A 24,595-nucleotide genomic window follows, 5' to 3' on the forward strand; every position below is an offset into this window, starting at 1 on the left:
AAAGTGTCTTTAATTCAAAAGTGTTTTCACCGAAGAATCCTTGAAGCCTTACATGCTCAGATGGTATTTTCCAGGCCTATATACTGTTTTAAACTCAAATGTGGCCATGGACCTAATAATGACACACAAACATATACACACTCCCACATGCCTGTTCCATTACCATCCTACATTATTCAAAACATTATACAACTGCCCATAATTATCAAGCCATTAATTTGAAAGTGAAGAAAAAAGTTTTCTGAGGTAGCTGGATGTATTCAGTCTGCTCCCAATGATGATGCTCGGCAGTGTCCATTTTCTTCTCTCACTCTAGCACAGCTTATTCTTTTCTCTGGAAATTCACAGACAAAGGTTGCTCTGTTAGCTACGTGTACATTTGAGTTTTAAATAACCCACTCTTCTAAGTTAAATGTCGCCCACATTTATGTAATTACTGCAAGAAGCAGCTGCATTTCAGCATTTCCACCTTTTAAAAAATATCCCATCCATATCTTTAAGTAAGAATATAGTGTGCCTTTAAAATATAGCCTGGTGTGGCTACAAAACGGGCCTGTTTTCCACGATTTTGGTATTTTAGGGTTGTCAAAAGGCACTGATGTCTTGAAGTTCCTTTATAGTAGACTACGTCCAATTCACCTTGGAGGAGATTTCTGCCAGCTAAAGTTGTTTGGCCATTTTTATAAAAAAAGACTGAAAACTGTGACTTGATTTTGCATGATTTGATTTAAAAAATTTCAAGGAAATATTTATATCTCAGAAATATGGTCTCAGATTATCTTGGTAAAAAAATGGAGTATTAAACATGAATGCTACCGACTGATTGAAGGGACAGTGTGACAAATGAAAAGCACATTAAAGGACCACATTTGAATTACATAGAGGAAAGGTTTAAGAATCCATTGCATGGTTTTTCCCTTGGCATTTACTGTCTTATATTAAAGAAAAAACAAATTAAAATGAGGACTTGAAGACACGTCTATTTTGTTGCCTTCCGTGTGTCTATATTTTAGAACCACCAAAACCAAAGGCTGTGATCGTCTCAGCACCTACGGTATGGTGTCAGATAAGGTCAACTTAGCTTTGTATTTATAGTGGAGGAAATATATTTTTTAACTATTACAGGCAGGAAAGAAAGATTTTAATTTATTACCTTTATGGATCCATGTACCATTTTTCTGAACTCATCTGCTGTTTCTCTTTAGTCGTTGAAGTTTCGAAGCTAATAAAAAGCCTCAAGTCTCCTTTCTCAAGTTCAACCAATCAATGATATCGATATTGACATTTTAGCTTGAACAAAGTCCTCAGGTAAATGTCATTGAGGGTTCTTAAAAATTGAAGGCCTTGCCTCTAACCTAACCTTCTCTAATAAGTGATGATTTGAGAGGATGGCAAAGACAGACTGAGTGCGGGTACGATCCATAAATTTCTATAATGCAAAGATGTGCTCCAGCGGTGAGAAGTGACCTGTGATACATTTAGAAGTTGTCTCTGAAAGGCAAATCAATATTTCTTGTGAACTGCATGGTAAGCAAATCGAACTTCTTTAGAAATAGATAATAAACACGAAATGTCAGAAGGCATGGAAAAATGAGTGAAAAATAAACATCCCTTCGGTTCAACACTTCTAATAATTATAATACCTTCTACGGTGCAAAAAAGGGACAAAAAACTGTCTTCACAAAAAGTGTTCCAAAATTAAAAATCCACTTTTTCAACACCTCAAGGGCATCTTTGTATAACCAGATACATCAGTTTCTTGCAACAACAGCTTTTCCCATTACTGTCAAGCACAACGTCCCTTTGCGGCAATAGATTTGCCTCTTCACAACTGAACAAGACACTAACTTTTTAACACATGTCATAAAGCTGCAAGACATCTCATTCAGTGCATGGGGGCCTGTGTTGATCTGAGACTTCAGACGTGCCATCGGAGAGAACAAGCGGTACGTCATCTGACGGTTTCTCCAACGACAGGCCTGTCGCATAACAGCCAAAAGCTTCCAAGTGCAGCTCACTTGACACACACAGTCTTCAGGGATGCCTCTTAAAAAAAAGAAGAAAAAAAAGTCTCGCCATTTGAAAAAAATAAATAAATACAAAATCGGTAAATGTGGGTGGGAGGATGAGATTGGGGTACATAACAAATACAGCATTGGCCCACAAAAGATCCAGAGGGAGCACTCTATGTGCCTCCTTGGTATCCATTTAACAGGAGGGCTTACAGCAGCCAGCTACTTACAGCCTAACTGAAGTGCTATATTACTCAGTGAGCTCAGCTGGAAACACTATAGAAAATGTGTTTGCCTAGGATCTGCTCTCCTTTATCAATCCCAAACAGCAGGGACCAGAGCTTTAAGCACCATGCCAGGGTTCCAGCAATGGCAAACAACATTTCGGATGGAAAAAAAAAAAAAAAAAAAAAAATAGAAGGAATGGTTGCACCAATAAGATTTCAGTTTTGTCTCTGTAAATCCTTTAAAAGCTGAATCTAACACAGCACATCCTGCTGAATTCCCACAGAGAATATTCAAAGACAGGTCGTTGGAAAGTAACATGCAGACTTGGAAGGGAAAGTTCAAGTATGCACACAGACCCAGAGAGACAGAAACAAAGTATAAAAATAAGGAAAACAAAACACAGCTACAAGGGCACTGGATTTCTCTTACCGATGAAGAGGTTCCATTCAGTGTCGAGGTCTGCCTGGTTGGCGAGACAGCCCCTCATGACGTTGTGACAGTAGTTATGGCAGGGTTTCAGACCGGGCATGCCGCGGCAGTAAGGACAGTACAGCATCTTGGTCAAGGCTCTGACACACGCTGGAACTACATTGACCTGTAAAACAAAGAGACGAGGAACAATTATTTTTTTGCAAAAAAAAAAAAAAAAAAAAAGAGAAAGAGATGCAATATCTAACAGGGGGTAAACTTGTGAAACAGCTGTGAATACATTTAAAAATGAGGTCTGAGCATCAGTATTCATGCTGTGTCTTGTTTTGTCTCAGTGTTTTTGTGCATCGTCACTTGTTCTTGTTTATGTATTAGTTATAAAAGAGAAGGTATAAAAAAGTTCAAACTTTTGCCCAACTTTGTTCCCTCAGATTTTTTTCCCTTTGCTTATTAATCCCCTGATTTATTTGATTTATAATGAAAGAACTATGATGCATGTTTTGGTGGTCAAGTCTTTTCAGACGCCCTCAATCTCTGACTTGTTTTATGACACAATAGGAAATGGAGAGTCTTGATTAAACATTTAACTTGCAGTCAAAAAGTGACATTTAAAAAATGTTTTCGCTAAACTTGAGGGTTCTTAACACACCAACCATAGCCAACCCTATGGTGCAGATAAAGCATAGGCATTTGCTGTCCAAACTTGAGAGGGAAATGTCAGACACTATTCAACTTTTGACAAACACCCCCAAACAACACGTCCTCTGAAGCCTGAAATGTGAAAACCAACCAGATAAAACTGAATGACAAAAGGTTTACAACTCTGTCCATCTCCATTGTGTGTGAGGGCTGTGCCTTTTGTTGTTTTGCCATGTCACTGTAGCGGCCTGAGTGAAAGCGACAGGATTCTCACGTCTGGTTCTCTTCAAAGGTGGGGATGCAGAACCAAAAGTACATCTGATAATTGGCCTGTCAGCCTCTGTATTCATGCCTGACTTTAGATGTTGTCCAGTACACACACTCTGGAGACTGTCGGGGTGTGTGTGTGTGTGTGTGTGTGTGTGTGTGTGTGCACAACAGGAGAGACAATCTCTCTACTGTAAGGGTTAAACTGTGGCAGAGTAATAAATATAGCCAGTCCAGAAAATGATTTGAGGAGATGGTTAAAAAAAGCATGAGAGACTTTTAATTTAACAGCATAATCATCAGCATTCATCAAAGGAAAACAAGTGACCAATTTGATATTCAAGGTCAAATCAGGTCAAGTCAAAATGTATGCCTTAGAGAGCTTTGCTCTCACACATCCAAAGATAAAAAAAAACAAACAAAAAACAAAACAGAAACAACTAAAAAAGTCTTTACAAGGAAACATGTAATAAATGACAAGACAAGAATGCCATCCACATGCTAAATTGGTAAATGTTATTTCGTTTTAGTTACTCAATCGTTGCTTCACTGTTTTCTGTCTTTTTTTATTATGACTCTAAAGTGGCACTACTGTAGTCAGAAAGCGAAAACAATAGAGAGAAAGAGAGAGAGAGAGAGAGAGAGAGAGAGAGAGAGAGAGAGAGAGACAACACAAATCCAGGTAATACATTACAGCTGAAGATAAAGGTGAGATGGACTATAAAAAGAAGAACATCTGTCTACTTCTGTACAACCAAGGCAAGATCTGAGGCTCGGAGATGACAACCACCTTCATTTTCCATTCAGTCTGTTCTGCTGTTTGTCTTTGATTTTGCTGCTACAATGACCACCTGTGTGTGTGTGTGTGTGTGTGTGTGTGTGTGTGTGTGCGTGCGTGTGTGTGTGTGTGCATAAGAGGGAAGAAGACAAGAGCAAAAAGACAGAGGTGTTCACTGTCATGAATTTGCTTGCATTGCTGCTTGGCAGCTGGCAACAAGGATCAAATGAAGCGTCTGTGACATTTGCAATCTGCCACCGACATCACGCGACGTCTCGTAAGGAGGCCATTAAACCAGGCTGCTATAGCTGTCATTTCAAGCGCTGCATGTCATCCGCTGGTATGTGGTCTTGTAAATTGTTCAATCAGTGTGGGATGTGGGAGCGTGGATAAGACGGAAATGTTTTCAAAAACAAGGGTCATTTGATTAAACACATTTCAAAGTTGACATGCACAGAAACCAGTTGTGTATGTAGTTTCTGTGACATCACAGGCGAAAAGGGTGACTTTTAAGATAGAACTTTATAATCTTGTAAAATTAAAGAAGTTTTTGGTGCATGACAATCCAGGTTTGTGTGTAAGTGCCTCTGTGAGTGTGTCAGGGTTCATGTGCGTCTGTGTGGACAGTAATTCAAGCCTGATAACTACACACATCTGCAAGCTTATGTTTAATTTTCCCTCCCAGATGTAGCTGGTCCCCTCTTTTCAGAAATATTTTCATCCATCATGATCCGAGAGGAGCCAATCACAGCTGTTGATGATGTATGGGGAACATTTGATACAAAGACTGATTGGCTTGAGGAGCACTTCTGGTGCAAAAATGACCTGTGCTGCCCCCCTGACTTATTTGTAATTCATAATTAGCCTGGCATTACACAGCTACAGTAATCTATCAGGTGACACAGAGTACATGTTTAAGAAGTTATGGTTAACTAAATAGAAATGTTTCTTTGCTTCATCATTATCAAACGCAAACATTAACAATGTGAGTCCCAATAAAGACATTCCCCAATAAAGCCATACGCAAACATTTAATAAATAATCAAGAACATACTAATGAAATTAAAGGAAGCTTTAAAGATAATTTATGATAACTATTGTAAAGTTTTGTAAATAGTTGTTAGTTTTTTCAAGGAACATTTTCATGTATTTATAATTAAGACTATTACTTTGTTGTCACCCATCATCCACCCTATAGTAAATGTTGAAATGAATGCTAACAATAAATACTTGCAGTATTCCAAATTTATACATTTATACCAGCTGTATGTATTTGTGTTGCTGTCATTATGCATGTACTACATGAACCAATGTTTAATTCCTTCGTCTTTTGCACAGGCAGTCCAGGAGGGAGGAGAGAAAAAGCAGAGAAACAGAGATAGAACTGACTGGGGAGAAATCCAAAGACGTTGCCAAAGACACAGAGAAACAAACAGAGAGAAAATTGAGAGACAGACACGGATGAAACAGACGGCGAGAAAACCGGACAAGACACTCGCAGACAAACAGAAGGAATGGGCAGGTGCTGCCGCCATATTTGGACTAAAATCAGAACCAAACACATGCCAATCACAGTATTTGCTTTGCAGAAAACTGCCTCTCATTACCAACTGAATTTTTAACTCACAAATTCACAATTTTTGTTCCCTATGATGATGTACAGTATTCCCTCTCCTATTTAAGTCATATTCGACGAACATGTTTTTAAATTAAACTTACATTTTATTTTGACCTTTTTTTTTTAATTCACTTTTTGTGCTTCTAGCTTTCATCTGGCAGCTATACAAGTGTACGCTTTAGATGTCAGTGTAGTCATTCTGTGGCTATTATATAAAAAACTGTGCCACACATATAAATTCATGTGTCTGATCCGACTGCCTCGTACAATTCACCAGTCTACAATAACTGAGAGAAGGATGAGACAGATTTTAGATTGGACTTCTACTTCCTGTCGCATCCTCATGCATCTCCAACCATCGCTCTCTCCCTCCCTCCTCGATGACTCAAACGCAACAGATTAAATGTAAAATTTTCTATCGAGCTATTTGAATCATTTTATTTCACAGGATAATTTGCATAGAAATATATTTGCTGCAGTGACAGGAGAGAGAGCGAGAGCGAGAGAGAGAGCCTTTTGTTTTCTATGCTGGCTCATGCCCAACCAGTCACTGTACCTGGGCAGGGACATTAAATCCACTTTAAACCACCATCATTAAACATAGAGCTTTGACAGGATAACTTTTGAATAAATCAGCATCATAAATGTGCTGTACTCTTAAAGTAGAAACACATGCATGCAGTATACCAGACTAATCTTCAATTAGAGACAATGTTGCTAAGACAAACAGAGAGAAGAACAGCGTTGAATGTCAAATAATTCAGTTACAGAGAAGAGTAAATAAGTAATACGTTATTATTCAATTCTCGCCATTAATCACTCATAAATTGGTCCAAAACCTACATTTTTACACACAAACACACACACACACACATATATATATATATATATATATATATATATAGAGTCAGTGTGGCTTGTTAGTGGCAACCAGACAAATCTCACATGCTGCAAGTACTGTTTTAAGCTGCCCCTGAGCTGTGTGATCCTTTACATAATTTGCATTAAAACGTCGCCTCGAAACCCAATTATCCAACAGGAGTTTTGTTTTTATTGTTTTTTACATGACTGCTGTGAGTGTGCCCAGCAGTCGCCTGGTGCTCTGGATGAAGGGTAATCTGATAATCTTGTTAACACTTATTTACAGTCGAGTAGATTCACAGCAGGCGGAGGGTGGGCCTGAAAGGCGAGATGCCACAGATCCAGAGTGAGATTAAAACACTAATCTAGTCATCTGATGTTTAAGTGCTGTGATTACACCGCCTGGAGAGCATGTGCTCATATGCCAGTCAGGGTGTGAGGTTTATCTCTGTGCTGGAGTTACAACTCAGATCAATGACTTGAGTGAAAGTACGAATGCTGCACTATTCATTTCCCCATGAACTTAAAAAAAACACATTCTAATTCTGAATAAAAAGTCACAACTGCAAAAGTGTTATGGAAAATACTAAAATAATTAACGTACTGTGTAATTAAAAAAAATAAACTGGTATATTAAACTATATATTACAGTTATTAAACTCAACATGTTTGCCTTTTCTTTTGTTTCAGTAGCTTTGAACTTCTGCTGTTGATAAAGATGAGGCCAATTATTATTTTCTATATGTAGTGCTGTTTGCTCTACTCATTTTTAAACTCATATTATAGTCCTTTCATATATTTTATATAACACATCAGTATCTTTAAACTAACTGAAGCTAAATACATGAAGAGGAGTACAAAGTGTATGATTATTCTGTGAACTTCAGAAGTATAGAAAAAAAACACTTAATAGAATAGATAGAGCTGTTATTTCAGCTGCAGCTGAGCTTTGCTTTTTCTACAGCAACATTTTAAGTTTCTGACTATCACTGGTCATTTTTCAGACCTTTTTTTTAGTACAGTAGTTGAGTAAGTGTGATAAGTTGTATTCCATCGTTTATAGACGTGAGTGTGCTGTGAGGGACAGAGAGTATACTGTATTTATATATGCATACTCATTAGCCGGCTTCATCAAAGGAGCTGTTTGAAGGTTTGGCCAGCTGTTCAGCTCTGAAGTGAGCATTAACCTTATTTAAGATCAAACAGGAATAATGATAAATTCATTGAGCCTGATCAATAATAAAGAACACACTTTTTAAGATCCTCCCATTACTACTCCAACAGGAAGGAACCTTTACACTCAGCTGGAAATGAACACCTGAACAGATATATTAAATCAAGACATCATTATAACAAAGCAACTAGGTTTGATAACATAATAAGAGATCACTCTTAACGACACTCTTGGAAGACATCACATTGTCTATCCGACAGGGTGTTGTTATGCACATATGGCGTGAACTCCCTTTAGGGGTAACAAAGGGGGGGAGAGCGCAGAAGGTAGAAATTGTGTTGTGCCAAAAAGTAATGAAGTTGTGAGAAATGACAGTGACTTTGCGAGCTACCAAGGCCAAAGAAGGGGAACACAAGTGGGACAGTGAGCATGCCGCCAACAAAATCCTCTCAATAGTTCTGTTATAATCATTGTGACAGGCTGCGTTTCTTCACACTGATTGGACAAGGATGTAAGACTGCATTGCTGCCCCAGTGTCCCTACTCAATTCCACAGTCATTAGTGTCAATAGCAATATGAATGATCTGTCAGTGTGCAAATCAGACCACCATCTGCTTCCAGGAGAAACATGTGCTCGGTCGACAGCACACGCCTGTAGAGAAACTTCACTTAACACCTCTTATTTATTCTTGATCAAAGTTTACATTGAAGGTTGTTGCAATAAATATTTTAAGAAATCTGCAGGTTAGAGAAAATACAAAACATAACCAAGAACAACAAGAGGTAATGGTGAAGCATGACAAACTAATCTTCTGCTTTACTGCCTAAAGGCAGCTAATTTGAAATCATACCCTCAAAAATCAAACAAGTAAAATAGGACAAAATAGAATTATAATGAGAGACTAAAACAATTGTTTGCCTTTTTTAGATGTTTCAAGAAAAGCTCATCAAGCATAATTGCTACTTATTACAGTTAGAGGTGCCAAGGAGATTCTGTTGTAAAGCTTTGTACACTTCCTCGGCCCGGCCCCGATTGTTTATAGCGAGAATACAATTTTTTGATTGGAGCAGAAAAAAGAAGATAGATTTTTCTCATCATTTGTGGGTGAGTAGACAGGCTAAGGACACATATTAGTGTTACAAAAAAGCTCATTAGTCCATTTGGAAGGGGCTAACAAATGTTATCATAGGTATTCTTATTGACTCTGATGCTTTTCAAATGTATTTTATGACTATACTAAAAAAATACATTTTCATATAATATTACATAAAAGTCATTTAAAAACAATAAATAAAAGCTATCTGAATAGATGGAGAGGGGGTGAGAGTCAAAAAGTTTTTACTTCTTCCCACTCCTTTGTGGGTAACTTATAATAGCTTATTGTCCAAGCTTTTTTATTCTGAATTACACTTTCCACTGTTTATAATTATTGTTTATTATTTATTTATTTATTTATTGTCTGTCTTTTCTTTTATGTTCATCTTTGTCTTATGTTACATGTTCGGAATAAATAAAACATCAAAATCAAATCATATATTTTTTTATCTATGTGTATCTGTGGTATACACTACTGTATGCTTAGATTTGCTTTTAGTGAATTTTAGTTAATAGGACTGTGTTTCGGTCCAGCTAAATGACATTTGTGTATCTTTTGGAATTGCACTTTAACTGAAGCTCATATTTGCTCTTGTAAACGGCAAACGTGCCAATACACAAGTACATTTAGAACCTGAGAGTGGCTTTACGATGAGCAACTGTGTAAACCTGAGATAAATACAGTAAAAAATCCTTCAGTACATAGCGGCACAGATTGAGCTGGATTTGACAGTGTGTGCACTAAAGTTGTCATTGATAATAAAACACGGTCTGCAGCACTTTCACTAATCATGTCTCCTTTCTGTTCTGCTCTGTGAACTTTACAGTCTCCCTACACTCAGCATGTTAAATGTACGATGGAGCCAAAGACAATTCCAGAGAGGATGCACTAAAATCAGTTGCTGTCAAATCAATGAATGTCTCCGACTGACAGAGTAATCCACATGTGAGCAGCTGTGCCTCCATGACACAACACAGTGATGCTCTGCAGGCCTCTGTGACCCACACAAGTAAGCTCAAGTGTCTGTCGTAGACAAGGTACGGGATCTACCCTGATCCGCCCTGACACATACCATGTTATGTAGCATGTCTGGAGCAGCGGTTGGGATTGTTTCTTTAATTTACCAAGACAAGTGCGAACATGTTAAAAGCAGAAACCACATTTTAGGACAACCAAGCATGGTGTACGTCTCCTGTGGGTACCAGATCTGCACTCACTATATTGTTATCCATCTGCCACTGTGCCTCCCGGATTAAAGCACGGCACTCACCCTGCGTACGTCTGGTGGTCTGCAGCCCAGCCTGAATGTCAGGGCCAAACAGGCCTCTTGTGGCTGCCAAGAAACCTCTGGACAAATGTCACAACACCGTTGCTGACAACCTCGTCTAAGTGCTTGTTAAATAAAGATGTGGTGCCATACACTTTTCAAGTCAAGGTGCAAAAAAGTGCGCATAAAATGTAATCTGGGCTGGCACAGTCACCAGATGTGACATATTTTCAATAGCTGTTAGATAAGATGGATGCATAAGGGACTTTTTGAATAGAGGGATGCATATTTTTCCTCATCTTTGTTAATTTCCTCCCTATTGTATTTTGTTCTAAATGCCCTCCCACTCAGAATCAGGGAAAAACGGTCTGTCTCAAAATTGGAGAGCATAGACTCTAAAAAGGCGTATACAGTACATTTCTTTATTATCCTTTCATATTGCGTCCTTGTGTTTCAGACCGCATGCTGTCTTTCATGTCTTCCAACGTTCTGCAGTTCACCGCAGATCAAAATCTTTTAATTAAAAAGGACATCTTTGGTGCAGCACATTTCCCGATGACGTGCCAACCTTTTTGAGCCAGTTGCCATCTGCCATCACAGCACTGTGGCTGAGGCCTTATCCCCAGCAAGCTGTGAGAGCTGCGAGCCAGCGAGAGAGAGAGAGAGAGAGAGAGAGAGAGAGAGAGGGAAGGAGACGGACAGAGAGAGAGATGAGGGGAGACAAGTTTGTGCCGTGCATCTGTAGTGAGTGAGTGGGCCTCAGCTGAGAAACATGGACGGAGCACACTCTCTCATGGAGGAGGTCACTTCATCTGCCCCGAGGAGAACCTGCTGTGAAAATGTTCTCGTCCAAAATCTGCTTATGCAACTTATTCATCAAAACTGAAGAAACTGAAAGAGATGAACGTTGGCTGAATCAAATATAGGACAATATAAAACCTTCTCTTGATTTTTTTCTCTGTCCATGTTTTATCAATTTAGGTTTTCTTCGAAATGGATTCATGGTGTATTAGCATTTTAACTACAAGAAAATCATAGACATTATTGAACAAGAGTTGAAAATCTGAGAGTACATAAAATCAGAAAACAGCATTAGGCAAAAACAAGAAAATCAGAACTGACTGAACTAATTTTAAGTTTGCAAAGATTCAAACTAAATAGAAGGGAAACGTCCTTATCATGTGTTTCTTCCTTCTGTGCAAACAGGATGTTAACAATGTGAAGCTAACATCTAAAAGCTTAAAGCCATAAACTGTTGGCAGACTTTGCAAACTTAATTCTTGTATATTTCTAATTTCATTACGGTTCAACTGCTGGCTGCCATAGTGTAATGTATTCTTTGTGCAGCTACTTTATTTCATTTAAAGAGCTGTGTGATTTCAAAGTATGTACACACAGATTCCGAAGGCAAACTGACAAAGTTTGATATTGTAAAGTGTGTTTCATTGTCATTCTTCCCATAATGCACATCACAATGGAGCCGAAAGATATGTTTCTGACTGTGATGAAATGAAACAAGATAACTGACTGTGTTTTGACATTCAGCGGAAGGGAAAGAAAAAGATGTCATGGGGAGAAAATTAGTACAAAATCAAAACAAACATTTTTGCTTGATTTACCATTGTCTATACAGCTGTGGAGGTCAGCAGTCCTTATGATTAGCTCTCTGTTTCTTATTGCTAAATGTAACTCCAGTTGTTATGTTGGTGTTTGGATTCTTTATTATTTATTTTCTTATGCTGGGAAAATTGGGACATTTTTCAATTGCGTTCCCGTTAACTGTAGTGTCATTGAAAGTGGTTAAAAAAAAGCAGTCATTCACTCATCAGAAAATCTGACGTAAAATATACAGTATATCCTTTTAAATCCTAAAATATTAAAAAAGGAATCTCTCATTTAAACAGATCTATTCCCGAAAATCTAAATAATGCCTTAACCTTTCATGTAAATTGGCCTCACTTTAGCTCATGTATTCCTTGGTAAACTCAATGTAATGGTTCAGGATGAAGCTGTATTCAGAGCTCGTACTGGGGAGTATTGAAAGCATTTGATGTTTCGCCTTGACACTTGAGTGGGCTATACTGATGAATGGCAATGTGTGCAAGAAGGCAGAAAACAAAGTTGCTGAGAAATCCTATAGAAAGCTCACAGGACTGATGGTGATATTACTCACATGTCAGCGAGTCTGTAATCTGGCAGAGCATTAATCTAAGGTAAATGTTGTGTAAAGATTAGGAATTTCCTTGGAGCTTAATGTTAAATTATCTGACAGTTCATGGTAGGAAATGAGTGTATAATGAGATCAACATGACAGCATAAGCCATCAGGGGAAAACAAATCCCTCAGTACAAAGTACCTTCCCTCCTTCCATCATCACGGCAGCTAAATACGCAGCAGGGACGATCCCGGCCTCCCGCACATCTGCAGAGTGAGTGATAAGTGCTCTAAATGCCCGAACTTTAAACCTTTGAAAAGGGCCAAATCCCTGCAATCTTCTCTGAGCAGCTCTTAATGTGCTTGGACTGTGTTTTAAGTACCCCCAGGATAAAACTCTTAATGGTCATCATAAACTGTAATCCAAAGAGATTCTGCTCTTAATCCAGGATCGTGGTCCAGGAAACTGTTCAGAGCAAGTCGAGTGAAATCCCATTTTATGGAGCGATATCTCTCCTGTTCTGACTTTCCCTGCATGCAGAGCTGTGTGAGAGCAGAAATTATGCACACTTCATCATCATCAGAGCATCATCCTGTGTAGAAGCAACATGGAAAATTGAACAGACGGATGTTTGAAGGGAGCATTTTCATTTGAAAAGGCATGTTTTGTGATGTTAAACACTGAACTTCTGAACTGATTGGGTTATTTGACTTGAAGACTTCAGAGCTGCTAGTGAGGACATTTAACAGCGGCTGTGTGCTTTACTATTTTACTATTACTGTCCGAAAAAGAAGGCTTAACACAGAGTTGTGTGACCTTGCGAATTCTTCACAACGAACCTCACAGATAAATATATTAAAGACCTTTGCACAAACAAGCTTCTTTTTGCATTTCATTTTTAACTATACTTCTCAAATATTGTCTGAATCTTTTGTTCTCCTTATCCCAAAACTAGCACAGTGTCATCAAAAGACTTTATGTTTTGGTTTATTTATGTAAGGAGTACTGACAGAATAAGAACAGAACTGTGGGTGATACTTCAGTAACTTCTGATTATCAGCAAAGCAGATTCACACGTTTATGCCGCTTCACACTAGTACTAACAAGACACAGGCAATGTAGTTCTTCTCACTACATTTATTTGTTTTGTTGCTTCATATACTTTTTGTACATACACGTTCATCCAATGTGTAAGATGTGTTTGTTCCAGTAGGTGTTTTTGCTGATAAAAGCCCGCCAAGAAGTTGATAAAAGCAGCAGGGGCCAAAGATTAAGACGGTAGGTCAAAGTACAGTCCACTAAAGCCAACAAAGATATTTCAGTCTGAACTTTCAGTTGCATTGTACAATGCATGGAAACATTTTTTACATTTAAAGTTCAGTGCCAGCTGAGAGGGACTTTGTGTGTAAAGGACGATACTATAAAGGCTCAATCCTTTTCCCCATTTAAAGGCGAAGCATGAGTTTGCCTAATTGTCTGAAAAAATATTTATTGGGCTCCCCCAAATATTAAAACAGTTTAAAAGAGAGAAAAGCAGCAGATATTCACAACGGACGAAATGGACTAAAAACAATAATGCTTGAAACAAAAATGGACGATTCGACGAGCAAGCTCAGAACTCAACCGATAAGAGCCTGCAGCTCTATATTGAAGAAACAGTGTGAATGAATTTATCTTCTATTTTTGTTTTTGATGACATTTTTCTGAAGTAAAATATTCATGGTGAAACTTTTATCAGAAATTCAGTATTTTATGTTTTCGGATATTTCAACTGCATACCCTGTCAAGTTCACAGTGTTTTACCTTCAGATGGTTCATGGACAGAGACTTTACAGAAAGGACAGTTGAAAGAAGCATTTGACTCCCTGTAAATGATTTGCTAAAACTATTCAAATTCTTAAATGACCGTACACAGCAAAACATTGATTTTGAAAATAAAGTAACTGCAGCAGTAGCACTACAAAAATGCTGAATTCTTCCTTAAAAGCAAATAAATCCTCAGCACTTGTAGACATGAAATTGAACAGAAATTGCCTTGTGTATAGTGTTGTGCTTACACCTCAGAAGAGAGAAATTGGACTGCACTCAAAGTGTGTGTTGTAAGGAGATGCAAGTGGCTTTTTGTCGCTGAGAGCAGCAGGTACTGAGGGTGATTCTGAGGTCAAGGTGATTTGTCATGTCAGGCAACTTTTCACCTTGAGTTGTGGGGTTGTTCAGCGGCCTGACAGCCTTCAGCAATGCCACACTGTTTCCTGGCTTCCCTTCATAATTGATGAGGAAGCCGGGAATACGGGATTTGATCCAGCGCGAGGGTGCCTTTTAGGCCCGGAACAGATGTACAGGAGTGCTCGTTTAAACTCTTCACAGAAATAGTTTACCACTGTCGACTTGTGGAAGGTAGCTGGAGGAAGGCAAACTATAAACCTCAATAATAAACTGTTTTACTATGACCGACTCGTCAGAGATGATGGAAGGCAGCAGGGGAACAGCAGCGCGGATAGAGCATTTAACTATTTCACCATATACAATGCAAATTCCTACAAGAACAAACTATACTTTAAGCACAGTGAGTACAGGAGAAGGGGAGTCATTAATATCCAACTGATGGTTTGTTTAATCGACATCAAATATATGGACGTCAATCATTTCATCATGTCACCTTTTTCGTGCTTTCTAAAATTATTCAATTTCAAGTCTGTGTTTTTACATTGGATTTCTACATTACTCAGTTTGTACCTTAGCACAAGTTGAAAATTATAATTATAATTAAACACCACATGTTTTACATTTTAAGTACTGACTAATGACATTCAAGTAAAAAGGTTTTTCACCACTATATTTAAACGCTTGGCTGCTGTGTGTTTTTTTAACCAACATTTTTGTGAATGTGAACTTACAGTCTTAGTTCAGTGACGTTTTTTTTGTTTATAATACAATATCAATGATAATTATTTCATGTTGAGGGCAGTATAAATTATAGAGCTTTAAATAATTATAAAAAAAATCTTATGATGATCTCAATACACAACATGTTTGTTTATTATTTATTTAAGACATTTTATTACCCGTGTCCCAACAGAACAGAGTTCTCACTATTGGAAACCATGAATGAGCACTTAGCTACTTTGAACCTTTTACAGAGGTGGACTGAAGTTATGGAGCACCTTCTTCATCTGATAAAACAAATTTAACACTTCATCAAATAACTACATTTCAAGTGCACTGGGTTGTATTTTAAAATGCCACAATCACCATCAATGGAGAGTTTTTTCTTTTTTAATGTTGATGGAATAATAGTTTTCTGGAAAACATTGTTTGGCGTAGAGAGTTGGAGATTACATGCAGCAAAGGACCGAGGTCGACTGCCCAGACAAGGATTATAGCCCCCGTACGGCTTGCAACAGAATCGCTATTCTATGCAGCACCCATAAACATCAGATAGATTAAACATGAAGATCAAAAGGGAAATAATCTCTGTTGAACTCTATGTAATGATATGGGAAAAGGTGGCACAAATAAAATTTGTGACAGATCTACAGCAGGTCAAACAAAGGTTTAATTTGTTTAAATAACTAAATTCTATGTCGAAGTGTTTCTGTTAAGAAGACCTTCAGACTGTGATGTAGTATGTCAAGTTTACTATACATAACTCTGGCTTTTTTTTAATCTCTCATGAAAGTTTCGAAAGTATTTCATAAAGTTTAGCTCTGCAATGTACCAGCTGTGGTTATATAATTTATCCTGTTAAGACGTCAATGAAAAGCTGTTGCATAACTCTCTGTGTTTAACTTGGAATTGGTAAACATATCCACTAAGCCTTTAAAATCACATCACTAATCTCAAGTGTTTAATGATGCTCAAAAACACATTTATTCTTCAGTGTATTTAACCAAAACACAAAAACAGCACGGGAAAATCAAACCATTAAGAGCATCAAATTATCTGTGAGCATGGAAAATGTCACTAATCTTCCTGTTGCACATTGCAAAAAAACAAAATCACTAAATTATAAATGGAACCTGTAGAAACAAAACCACATCAGAAATATGGGAGGGGAAATGAGCTTTAATCTTTAGCCAAGCTTAGCTCTCAGCAGGTTACTGAACTGAAATATGGAAGAAAGGTTATTTACTGTGTACTTAAGCATTGCAAATTCAATTCAAAAGTAGGTTTTTAAGTCAGTCGACAAGACTTAAGATATAAATAGAGCAGGTAAATCAAAGAGATGAATTAGGCTGTGTCTCCTTTTTAGAGTTCATGAAAAAAGCCAATCATAAAGACTGCAACTGTGGTTCTCAATTTGTGAGTCAAAAGTAGGTTGCAGGGCCATTTACAGTGGGTCATGATTGTGCCTGGTATTAATCAAATTAATCAAAAAGTCGATGAACCACTTTTTAAACATGTTTTTTTTATTTTTTATTTCATTTTACGTGTTTTGTTCCATCTGAGATCCAAACTGCACTATTTTTTTATGAAGGAGTAGCTGGTATGTCCCAAGGCTGCACCCATTGAAAAACACTGGGTGAAAATAGTTAATGATTCCACGGAGAGAAGACACGTGTTTTATTGTCCATTTTAGTGTCCATTGCAGGCAGTTCAAATCTTAGCAATACAGGCTTCATTATTAATCTCACTTTGTTTCATAATCAGTTAAAAACTCTTCCAACAAGCTTTAAAAGAGAAATACAGTGACACAGGTTCATGTAACTGCTCGGGATCGCAACAGAAATCAAACCAGCTGCAAAGAGAAAAAAAACAGCTCACCTTGGCGACCCTGTTGGCGACCTCCCGACCCACCATGAGCCCCTGCACAAACGTCCGTGCTGCGATGAAAGCCCTGGTGACCTGGGCCTTTAGTTTCCTGGGCACATCTCCAAAAGGCTTTAGCTGATCCGCGTATTTACTGACACACTCCAGGTAGTCATCTGTGAAGTGGTACTGCGAGTTGAGCAGCTGGAACATGCGCTCCAACAGCCGGGACCAGAAGTCATTCAGCATCTCCTCCAGGTTAACATTACCGCCCGTGTAGTAGCGCTTTAGCTCAGTGAACAGGTCCTGGAACACCTCAGAGTTCTGCATGTACAGCTTCCCGTATGTCCGCGTGAACATACTGTTAAGAGACTTCTCAGAATTGTCCAGCAGCTCCAAGAAAAACTCTAGAAAGATGATCAAGGGAGAGAAAAGACAAATGGCTAGGTCATTATGCAAATATACTTACAATAACGGATATCTATTCAGAAAAAGGAGCAAAGCATCATCCAATGTGGGTAGTGTTCATGTTCCTTAATGGTTCATTTCCAGGCTGCACGTACAACGTATAGCAGTCCACAATAAGTACTTTATTATGTGTTGAAAGTTGCTCCAAAGCATTAAAAATTCAATAGCAGAAAAATAATGGGCCACAAGGACTATGAATGATTAATGTAAAGGTTCTGATTGCATACTGTAACTAAATATTCAGAAGTTTTAGACACAGACACTAGTATACAGAGTCGTCTTGCACCCGGCATTTGTTTCTCATTGTCACACTTTATTTGTCCACAGAGGAGTTGGCCTGTGAGCCTCTAACTGAATCTACTGTTACGTTAAACTATACGATACAACACTAACACCAAACCCGGTGAGATTGTCATTCAAAAACAAAACTTTGTTGTTAATGTCTGATGATTAAAATGTCAGTGCTTCTGTCTCGATATGGACAATAAAGTTTCATCCTTCAAAAGAACTTTTACTTGTGGGTATAGTGTCAATGCTTCAGTGGTTAGGGTGAGCTTTTCCCCAGGAGACAGTTGACTGACATTTGAGAGCTTACATTTCTAGGAGACATGCTGTCAACTTCCGTGCTGCTGACAGTGGAAAGTCTGACTGTGAAGCTTCTGAATTTACTGTATATATTGTATATTGGGACAGATCCCTTACATCAAGGCCTTCTGAGTCATCAGCAACTTCTGCACACTCAGTGTTGGTCCCACTTCAGACTAAAGAATGGAGGACTACGTTGTGTTCCCCATCTTTGATTCATCTGAGAGTGGTGACAGAAATAGAACAGACAGTGTGCTTGTGCATTTTAACTTCATAAAAATCACAGCAGAGACTAACAATTGGAGCAGCTTAGTGAGTGTCATAAAAGCAATTGAAACCATGAAGTCTGTCCACAAGATGATTGATTGTGGCTATATGCACTGTTTGTCAAAAGGCAAGGTAGGCAACTGCTTGGGGCCCCAGGCCAGGGGGGCCCTGATGGCTCACAAACTTTAAACCACGGCAGCGAACCAACATGTTCACAATTTGCAATGACAGTAGGAAACCTCCCTAAAGGGGCACCATCTGAAAGCACTCAATCTCGTTTACTTACTAAGCATTATTGCTATGAAAAACAAAGTTTGTCACTGGAAAAATAATCAAGAAAAACAAAGAGGATGAGGGGTAAGAGTCAGGACAATGGCAGACACAATGATGGTTGTAGGGCTCCAACAGACTCTAGAATCCCCACTATTGTAGCATTTAAGTGACTACCAACAGGGCTATTAGATCAACTATTAGCCAAGCTGTACCTACAGTGCTGGTTGGAATCAAACATTTATATGCAGGAGATGAGTTAACTGCAAGAAAGAGATACAATTCAGATTACTTCTCGTCTGTGCAATTTTAACTAATGTTCATATGGGTTGAGACTGCTTAACTGTCCATTCAAGACCTGGTCCTAGTTTAGGAAGATGCCCAGGCAGTATCTTTCTAACCTACATATGCGATTATGGGTGGAAACACCAAAATCATGCGTTAACTAAAAACACCAAAGAGTCACCTAATTATATGTATACAGATTTCCAAGCAAAAGTATATTTCAACCCTAGTTCCATTTTTAGTATTATCAGTACATTTATTATTATCATTAAATTAACCAGAGACATTAAGACTAACATGTGCAACACCTTTTCAATGTGAATTCAAGTTTTATTATCATTGTTGTGTTATTGTTTTGAGTGGCATTTCATCCATGTGAGAACCTGATGTCTAGAGCATTCATTCAGTCAACAAAAGGAAGAGAAAAGAAGGATAAAAAGCAGCAGCATTAGCTTGGGAGTACCACTGAAGCCTTGCTAATAGGATCCCATGTTACTGGGTGCACAGGCGTAAATGTTGGGAAGATCACAACACTTCTCTCCATGCACAAATGTCAAATATTCCTCCGCCCTCCTTTTCAAAGGAAGACGCTGCAGACATTTCACACGTCACGCCTGCTAATAAACCAAACAGGGACTAAGCTCCGGGCTGCTTGACATTTCTTTGCATTGTTAATGACAGCAATCCCACCCCTGCATCGTGGTCATATCCTCTTCTAATAAAACATTTCTCCTCTGCTAAAGTAAGACGAAACCAGCATGAGCAATCAGTCCAGTCTGTTCAGTGAGGGCTGTGCTGTATGCAGTCAATTAACATTAGTAAAACATTCGGCAGTCATAGGCTAAATCAGAGAAGCATATTCAACTTTGATTCAGATGGCTTGTAGGTCTTTAAAATATAACAACTATAAAGATGTATTCTGTTCATTCCTCAAATGCAGTAATCAGCTTGTGGAAGAGATATATAACGAAGACAAGATGGTCACTCAACTGGAGAGTAGCATGCATATATAAATACGTGCATCACCGATTGACACTGGAGGAGATGCTTGTTTTAATTCAGAAAGCCCACTGTGCTGGTGACAGGCAGAAAGAGACCTGCAAGTGATACAGTCTACAATGAAACTCAAATGAAATGCATATCTGGCATTGAATTTGCTTTTACTGATAGTCACTTAATTTGCAAACACTGACAGATATCATCAGTTGGCTGATTACTCAGTCGGGCTGTAATTAACAACATCAGATTTTAGGTTGATAGATATAACTTTATTTTCTACTTTTAACATTCAACATGTTTTTTTTTTCCTTTTGTTCACTTTTACAACTTACCAAAGTAATTAAATAAATAAAACCTAGCTAAAGACTGATTCATAAACTGAATCAAAAATCTATTTCTGAGGCCAATTTGGAAAAATGAATGAATATAATTGAACAAAATTGCATGCTTTCACTCTCTACACTCATTCTGCATCACTCAGTTTTAACAAACCAGTTTTTGTAACGTTTCTGGTTTCAAAGACAAGGGTTATGTTCATTAAAAAATATAAAGTGGAATAATACAAACTGTTGTACTGCAGCTAGAATGAAGAGTCAAACTTTAGTCTGACATCACTGTGACCACCATTGTGAAACTGCATGATTGTCTACTTGGAAAGGTGACCTGGACTTCCTGTGGGAGCTCCCTGCAAACTGAAAGTAATATACAACATCTGCTTATCGTCATGCTCTGCATGCTAATGCCACTAGAGCTCCTGAGATTGTGGGGAGTTACACATTAACTGTATTCCACCAGCCTTATATTCTTCACCCTTTTATCTTATTTCAGTAGCATCTTGTTTGGCTCATTGCTTTGTATAGAATAGAGACACCATGTACACTTGTGAAACAGGAGGGGAACCAGTCCCAAGTCTCCCATTCTACTTTCTGTTGCAGTCGAGCGACCTGACATTACACCTACTTTTGTTTAAATACTGAGAGCCTGCAGGGCCTTTTTCATTCCATTTTTCCAATTAGACGCAAATCAAGGACAAGTAAGCCCCTGAGTATTGCATAGGCTATAATATATCTGTGTTACCATTTAAATAGCTCTCAGGATGAGTAATACATGTCATAAAAACACAATTTTACTCATTTCATTTACTCTGTATCAGTGTGGAAAGACCTCAGAATGAGACTGAAGTGTTTTTTTCTACACTTGTCTCTACATGTTTTATTGAGTATTCTGAAAGGCAAATCCTTTTTTGTCGATCTCTTTAGGTAATGTGACATTGTAGGGTTCATTGACATGAATCTTAATCATCAAATTATAATCTTTAAAACTTTTCAAGGAAAGTACTGCCATACAGAACTGCTTGGAGAAAAAAAAGATCTAAAAAAATTAAGTGGCAATTCAACCTGAGTGACCATGGACTGCATACAATAAATGACTTTTTATCATTTATTTGTAAGGAGGCTTATACAGCATGGACTTCCACAACAATCAGGTTTTTAATAGACGAATACTTTAAAGTGATATCTTTTATGTGGTTCTTGAGTTTCTGACGGTTGTAATTCACCTCACAAGGTAACATTCTAGTCGTTGATGATGACATCTTTTTTTTTACAAGAGCTAATGTAAGTTCAAATCAGTTCAAGCAAATGACTAATGTTTAAAGTTGCATAATCCAAACCCAAGAGTTGTTGAATTAAATTCTTCTGAAATATTCATCAATCTTCTCTTGCGTAACTGTCTTTTTTTCTGTGATTTCACCTTACCTAGAAAACCGAGTCTGCAGAGAGTTTCAGAAAGCAGCTTCAGCCTGCCAACACATGAGGAGTAGATTGTTTCTGCTGTCCAAAATACACATTTGGCTGTGGAGTTACCATTGTGTGTTGTTGACCTTGGATATGAGTCAGCTGTTGGGCCTTCAGGGTGTTAATAGTTGGACACTATTGATGCATAATGTGTCTATGTGCTCCCTGACACAAAACATTTAGGAATCATCCACCTTTCTCAAGTAATCAAGGTTGTACAAATCCAAACAAGGTTTTAAAAGAGATGTGAATGCACTGAGAAAAAGTGTGAAAAAACCCCCAAAAACTTGAAGAACTTCAGCGTCAGGGTTAAAATAATTTTGCTGAAGGGCTTTTATATAGCCTGTCAGTTAAACGTTTCTAAAATGCCAAACATCTCACTTTTGAGTCTTTAAATTCTTTAACAGAACATAGCCATCGTAGTCAGTCGGTGCGGACCAAATCTGGTAGCTGGAGAGGTGCCAGATCACTTTCTGAGCATCCCAGAGGTGCCCTTGAGCAAGGCAATGAATCCCCCCCACCAGCTCCATTAGTGCATGTCCATAGGATATGTGCATCTGTGTGTTGCATGACTTAAACAAAGTGTAAAAACAGAATTTCCGCTGCAGGGATCAATAAAGTAAATCTTCTTCTTCTTAAAGAAAATGTATTAAAATTAATTAAAAGTATGGATAAGCAGTTAATGGTGTTGTAAAATAAGAATCTAATGGTTTCAATAAATCAATCAATCTATACAATGCTTGTAACAGGTATGCAGCTACTTAAATATAACATACAGTATTTATCATTATCATGACTAATTTGCCATTCAATGCGTTTAGCAAGGAAAAAAACTGAACAGGAAAAATATCCTATGAGTCATTATGAGTACAACATGCGTGAAGAGTGAACACATCATTAGTGGCAGACAGTTATAATAGAGGTTGGACTTCAGCAGTTTACATATTGCATAAAAAATAAAGAAACTCTGTTAGTTCCCTTGAAGTATCTCTGAGCATGAAGAATACATTTTCTCTGAGAGCAGTACTAAGTGTTCCTTTGATATCTGGCCTAATTACTGTAAATAATTACTATGATTAATAAAGGTGACCTTTCTGTTTCTGGGATAATAACAATCCCCCCCCCCCAACAAAAATAAAATGCATCGACACGCTTATTTCACTTCACACCATTTAAAATTCAAAAGCTCATTTTTCACAGGCTTAAACAATAGAATCTGTAATTCTTAGCGTGGTTAATTCAGACTTAATTTCAATTAATGGTCTGACAGCCTTGAATGGCTGGAGGGTGCTTATTGTACAAAGCTGAGCATGGAGAAGATAACATTTTATATTTTAGCATGCTAATGTAATGCATTGAGAGAGGACAGGAGAGACAAAACACTGTCTGTAACAATGGACAGTTTCATTGATAAAATGGATAGAAAGGCTGAGATTTGAGCTGGTTATGAAATACGCAGAAATGATTACCTATGTCTCTTTACAAGCTACAAAATAAAATGAGACAATCAACATTGAGGCTGACAAGAGTGTTTTTGTTTAAAGCCAGCAACCTCTGCCTATACGTACAAGGAAAAGGATCGTATGACAGAAAGGAAATCTTGTCAGAATTTACAGGACAAATCAGTATCGATAAAAGATATTTTTTTGTCCACAGGCTTCACCAAAAGCGTCATAAATCCAAAGTTCCCCATGGGAGCTTTAAAAAAAATAAAAAACTACCAATACATGGATTAAAACCCAGCTTCATGTACATAGAGATACATGTACCGGTCTAATATTTCCTTCACATAATCTAGAATCAGATTCATCAATGTACCTGAAATATTAACATATAAACTATGGTTACAATGAGGGCGGCAGTGGCTCAGTCCATAGGGAGACCGGTTCAAGTCCCAGTGTGGACCAAATACATAAATTGTTCTGGTTGCTGGAGAGGTGCTGGGGCACTTCTCAAGCAGTGCTGAGGTGCCCTTGAGCAAGACATTGAACCCCAAAACTGCTCTGGTGCGCTCCCTGCATAGCAATTTGTAGCAGCACCACACTGACGTTCAATGCATGTCCACAGATCCTGTTTGTGCATGTGTGTGATTCGGGCCTAACAAAGACAAAGACTATTGTTCACATTTAATGGGACTTTTAAAAACGTTTTAATTTCACGTGGACAGGTAAAGGTTAAAGACAACGCTGTAGTGGCACCTTTCAAGTTAGAACATTTAGCGTGACATCATGGCCAAGTGAGGTAATTCCTGCTGAAAAAACTGAAGGTCTACAAAAATCAATTTCTCTGTTTTTGTCTGCACCTGATGCTTAGCGCTGGTGTTTGAGATTGATGATAACATTACTCATACTACACAATATGCTCCGCTAGCACTTCCAGAGATTATCAGTTTGATAAAATGTCTCAGACTGTTATTTGTTTGTTCACCTCATCCTGATTTGCATATGTTTTTGTGAAATAAAACTGCAGTTAAGTTCAATATTGTCCATGTTGAATAAATGAAAAAAAAAAAAAGTCTAATAGCCATTCTTACTGGAAGTTTAAAATGGTATCCACAACAGACATCTCTATTGTAAGTATTTAAGTTGTCCTGGAGGCGCCTTTGTTCAAATGTATTTCTGTTCTGTTGTACTGTCTGTTTCATTGTGGTT

General features: G+C 38.0%; 1 protein-coding gene across 2 annotated transcripts in view; it reads right to left on the reverse strand.

Moving 5' to 3' along the window:
- Positions 1–24,595, reverse strand: part of LOC306821416 (glypican-6-like) — a 128,861-nt gene that overhangs the window by 45,345 nt on the left and 58,921 nt on the right. For both annotated transcript variants that reach the window (XM_079339813.1, XM_079339812.1), the window contains exons 3-4: positions 17,290–17,681; positions 2,670–2,835 (exon numbers count right to left, since the gene is read on the reverse strand). In XM_079339813.1, coding sequence (XP_079195939.1) covers positions 2,670–2,835; positions 17,290–17,681 — 558 coding nt within the window. The remainder of the gene's footprint in view (positions 1–2,669; positions 2,836–17,289; positions 17,682–24,595) is intronic.

The sequence above is a fragment of the Symphodus melops genome (assembly GCF_947650265.1).
Source record: "Symphodus melops genome assembly, chromosome: 3".
Lineage (NCBI taxonomy): Eukaryota > Metazoa > Chordata > Actinopteri > Labriformes > Labridae > Symphodus > Symphodus melops.